The sequence below is a fragment of the Penaeus monodon genome, chromosome 10 (genome assembly GCF_015228065.2).
Source record: "Penaeus monodon isolate SGIC_2016 chromosome 10, NSTDA_Pmon_1, whole genome shotgun sequence".
Lineage (NCBI taxonomy): Eukaryota > Metazoa > Arthropoda > Malacostraca > Decapoda > Penaeidae > Penaeus > Penaeus monodon.
This window is the reverse complement of record NC_051395.1, coordinates 25,840,409-25,845,408: the sequence shown is the minus strand read 5'-3', so window position 1 is coordinate 25,845,408 and position 5,000 is coordinate 25,840,409. Positions and strand designations below refer to the sequence as shown.

General features: G+C 39.3%; 2 protein-coding genes across 2 annotated transcripts in view; one reads left to right on the top strand and one right to left on the bottom strand.

Annotated features, from left to right (window-relative positions):
• LOC119577979 (nuclear valosin-containing protein-like) overlaps positions 1-1,227 on the bottom strand; it is a 9,576-nt gene extending 8,349 nt beyond the window's left edge. The window contains exon 1 of the mRNA XM_037925680.1: positions 1,210-1,227. The gene's annotated coding sequence lies outside the window, so the exon portion shown is untranslated. The remainder of the gene's footprint in view (positions 1-1,209) is intronic.
• Positions 1,228-3,024: 1,797 nt separating this feature from the next.
• The window catches only part of LOC119577977 (alkylated DNA repair protein alkB homolog 8-like), a 6,993-nt gene continuing 5,017 nt past the window's right edge, over positions 3,025-5,000 (top strand). Inside the window, 4 exon segments of the mRNA XM_037925677.1 lie at positions 3,025-3,112; positions 3,701-3,815; positions 4,466-4,700; positions 4,997-5,000. The exon segment at positions 4,997-5,000 is cut by the window's right edge and continues 131 nt beyond it. Coding sequence (XP_037781605.1) covers positions 3,714-3,815; positions 4,466-4,700; positions 4,997-5,000 — 341 coding nt within the window. The 5' untranslated portion in view covers positions 3,025-3,112; positions 3,701-3,713.

The window sequence follows — 5,000 nt, the reverse complement described above, 5'->3', positions numbered from 1 at the left end:
CGCCCCACTGGCGACGAGGCCCTTCAACCACTGTCCACCCGCTAGATATCTTCCTCACAAACAACACACTCCATAAAACAAACACCGAGATTGTTCCAGGACTAAGTGACCACGGCATCGTTCTTGGTGACGCGAACCTCCGACCGACCAGACAGAACGCAGACGTGGACCTATTTTGCTCTACTCTAGAGCCGACATGGGCGTGATTATAAGAGACATGACGGCTTACAGAGACAGCTTTCTATCTTCTGACCCCTAATTCCGACTCCTTGGTGAAAACTGGAATAGCTAGAAAAACTGCTAGAAACACTGGACACAAACAAATCAACTGGACCCGACAAAATCCCTTCCTTTTCCTCAAAACCTGTCCCCCGTCCTCGCCCCCATCCTCCAAATCAGAACATCCTCTCTCCCACCCGAATGGCTTTCTGCGGACGTCACCCCTCTTTTCAAGGCAGGTAACCGGACCGACCCATCAAATTATCGACCCGTCTCCCTCGCCTCCATCATCTCCAAAATCTTCGAACACATCATAAATAAACACACAATGAATGATCTTGATACTAACAACATATTAACTGACACACAACACGGATCATGCGAATCCCAACTTATTGTAAATCATCATGGCATTTCTAGACTCCTAGAAAGACGTGACGTTAAACAGGTAGACGCTATTATGCTAGATTTCGCCAAAGCCTTTGACAAAGTCACCCCCCCCCCCACTAAAGACTGACTCAAAAACTACAGTTTTACGGAATCATTGGACAAACTCTTCACTGGCTCACAACTTTTCTTTCAAACAGGACTCAACGTGTTCTCCTTGACGGTACTATATCTTGCTCTGTTTCTGTCTCTCCTGGTGTCCCCCATGGCACCGTCTTAGGCCCTCTCCTTTTTCTTCTCTACATAAATGACCCCACACTATCCACCTACAATTCTACAACTAGACCTTTTGCTGACGACGGCCTCATCTATCGACAAATTAAGACAACTGACGACTGTAACCTCCTCCAGACTGACCTAGACTCTCTCGAGCAACGGGAAGTCACATCAAATGAACTTTCGACCAGACAAATGCAAAATCATATATTTCACTCGTTCTCAAGCGCCTATAAAAGTTCCATATTCAATCCGTTCACAACAGTTACCCAACACACCATCACATAAGTATCTTGGAATCACACTACACGTCAACACAAAACTTACACATAGACATCATTCAACATAAAGCAAACCGAACACTGGGTTTCCTTAGGAGGAATCTACACGGTTGTATACAAGACACAAAACACTTGGCCTACAATACACTTGTCTGCCCAACACTGTGCAGCGGTATGGGACCCACACACACACAGACAAATATTAGGGAAATTAGAAAAGATTAACACTTCGGGAGTCAGGCTCATCACGAACAATTACACTAAAACTCCTGGCATCACAGCAGGTATTAAACAACAATTACCCATGGACACCCTCACAATACGCAGACAAGCACACACATTAACAACTATGTTCAAAATCACAAACAGTCAAACTGTCATAAAAAAATAAGATTACCTACACCACGCAAACACGAAACGCTCACGACCAGATATACGTAACATACCACGCCAATACATATTCTTACCAACACATACTTTCCACGCACCGTTCGTGACTGGAATAGGCTCCCACAACACACAATACACTAAGACAAAGCAGACACATTCCACCAGCTTACACTAGTACACCTAAGAACACATACATAATACTTCTAAGGTTAGCTACCCCTCCCAACACCCCGACAACCAACCTCGCCCTATATACGCGTGATATGCAATCATTTCTATTGCCCTACGCTTTAACAATATTGACGTTGGTTAAGATTGATAATAGTATTAGTAGTCGCAGTAATGGTAATAATAATAATGATAACAATAGTAATAATAATAATAATAATAATAATAATAATAATAATAATAATAATAATAATAATAATAATAATAATAATAATAATGCTACGCCAGTGTGTCTTTGTCTCTGTGCGAAACATGTGTTAACATGAAAAGGATGACCTGGGCATGTGTTAACATGAAGGGACCTGGGCAAACATGACGCAACTGGGCTGTGAGCGGAGGAGCAGAGGAACAAACCAAGGGGGAGACGCAGTTGGGTGCTGCTCCTGGGAAGACCTCGTGTGTGCTCTTGTGACCTGATAAACTTTGTGTTGCCCTATTATTATCTGTATGGTGCAGTGTGACATGCTGGTTTTCCCTCTGTATTGTGCCTATAGAAAAGTGTACGGGTAAATAACTTGTTTAAATAAAGGAAAGACTGTCATTTTGTGTTTATTTCATGCCCTGCCTCGCCAAGTGGGTTTCCCCTCCTGGTGTTCTGGGACGCTGTGGTGCTCGGTGCCTCTTGGAGCTGTTCAGTGTTCACGACCCTGTGGATATCACGCCGTCTGCCTAGCCTGCCTTGTGTTGGCGGCAGAGAGACGAGGCGGTCGGCGTAACAATTATAATAATAATAATAATAATAATAATAATAATGATAATAGTAATGATCATTATATTATGATAATAATAATGATAATAATAATAATAATAATAATAATAATAATAATAATAATGACACTAATAATATCAATAATAATAATAAATGATAGTAATAAAACTGTTAGTAATAATGATAATGAAAATGATAATACCAATAACAATAATAAAACTGTTAGTAATAATGATAATGATTATAACAATAACAACAACAACAACAAAATAATAATGATAATAATAATAATAATAGTAAAAAAAAAATAATAATGATAATAATAATAATGATGATGATGATGATGATGATCATCATCATCATCATCATCATCATCATCATCATCATCATCATCATCATCATCATCATCATCATCATCATATCATCATCATCATCATCATCATCATCATCATCATCACCATCATCATCATCATCATCATTTGTCGGGATATAGTTTATCCAAGTCTCCTCTCCCCATCAGATGCACGTTTTCTATCATTAGCTCTGTTTATTTTGGTTTTAGAAGCGACGATGCTGAGTTCGTCTGCCATGAGGGTCTGGCCGCTGTGAATTCCTGTCAAAAGTAATATTACCAGTCGAATACTTTCTGTTGATTGAATTTAATAGCACTACCGATCACCTATGGGTATTAAGTAGGTTAACAATATCCATGAGAAATGTGTTTCGTTTGATAAGTTATTATGCAATTGTGAGTGAGAAGGGTGAGTATGGCAGTGTACGTGGAAGATTTTCTTAGTTAATTATAAGGTCAATATGTATGACAAGGTATTGGGTTTTATTACCCAACTCTGCCACTACCTCGAGCTAAATATTGTCCATTTATTTTATATATATGAATTGATTCACCCAAATTTCAGGCAAGCCAGAAAATACTCGTCAGTACCCACAGATCTTCTATGCATGTAGGAACACTTGTAGTGAAAACAATAGCTTCAGTACTTGTGTCCAGCAATGGTTAACACATATTTCACCATATATATAGCCTACCAGCAAAATAAAGCTTATAGATTTCCCTAGTAATTTATTGTCCAATGAAGAACCAGTCCATTTTAATTGGTAAATATTTGTTGGCCTTTACTGGAGAGAAAAGCTAGGAGACCTAGAATCACATCATGCCAGTACTAAATATTTTACAAATTTCTGTTTGTAGTTCCATCCAAATAATGAGTGGGAAGAGAGACAAGGCTCAGAAAAAAATAGCAAGATGTCTTGCTATACTTCAGCGAGATTTGCCAGACATTCAGGCATCAGAAACTCCAACAAAGGTAAAAAAACAGATATGTATAAGAAATATGCTTGATTATACTTGTATTGATTCCAATGTCTATCTTCACATGCAGTATTTGAAGTTTTTGAAATGTATTGAATATATGTGCTTACTTTTTACATGATAATTATCAGTGTGTATCTGTATATCTATATCTGTCTCTCTATATATGTTATTAACATATATGTCTCACTCTCTCTCTCTCTGTCTCTCTCTCTCTCTCTCTGCCTCTCTCTCTCTCTGCCTCTCTCTCTCTCTGCCTCTCTCTCTCTCTGCCTCTCTCTCTGTCTCTGTCTCTGTCTCTGTCTCTGTCTCTGTCTCTGTCTCTCTCTCTGTCTCTCTCTCTGTCTCTCTCTCTCTCTCTCTCTCCTCTCTCTCCTCTCTCTCTCTCTCTCTCTCTCTCTCTCTCTCTCTCTCTCTCTCTCTCTCTCTCTCTCTATATATATATATATATATATATATATATTATATATATATATATATATATATATATATATATATATATATATATATATATATATATATGATATCATATAATATATTTGTGTGTGCGTGCGTGTGTGTGTGCGTGCGTGCATGCGTGCGTGAGTGAGTGTGTGTGAGAGAGAGGGAGAGAAAATATGAAAAGATTTTTATTCCTCTTTTCAGTTTCTCTTCATAGGAAATGCTGGGTTAACCACCAATGCAGATGAATCCTCTTTGATCGAGTTGATAAGGAAAACAGGAACCAGTGTAGAAGCCATAATGCTATTACCAAGCAAGCAGTATAGCTTTGCCTGCTTTGCCTCTGAGGACCAAGCCAAACAGGCATTTGAATATGCTCATGGGCATGTGGACACCCCAGGAGCCTCTTCACCTGTGTATATGGCTTACGTTGATAAAGGTATGTTGAGTGAAGACATTGTTCTGATATTATCTCACACACACACACAACACACACACACACACACACACACACACACACACACACACACACACACACACACACACACACACACACACACACACACACACACACACACACACACACCACACACACACACACACACACACACACACACACACACACACACACACACACACACACACACACACACACACACACACACAAGAAGAAGAAGAAAAAAAAAGGGATATGTATTATAATCCATTTTTTCTAAATTACTCTCCTTCCTGCAGTGCC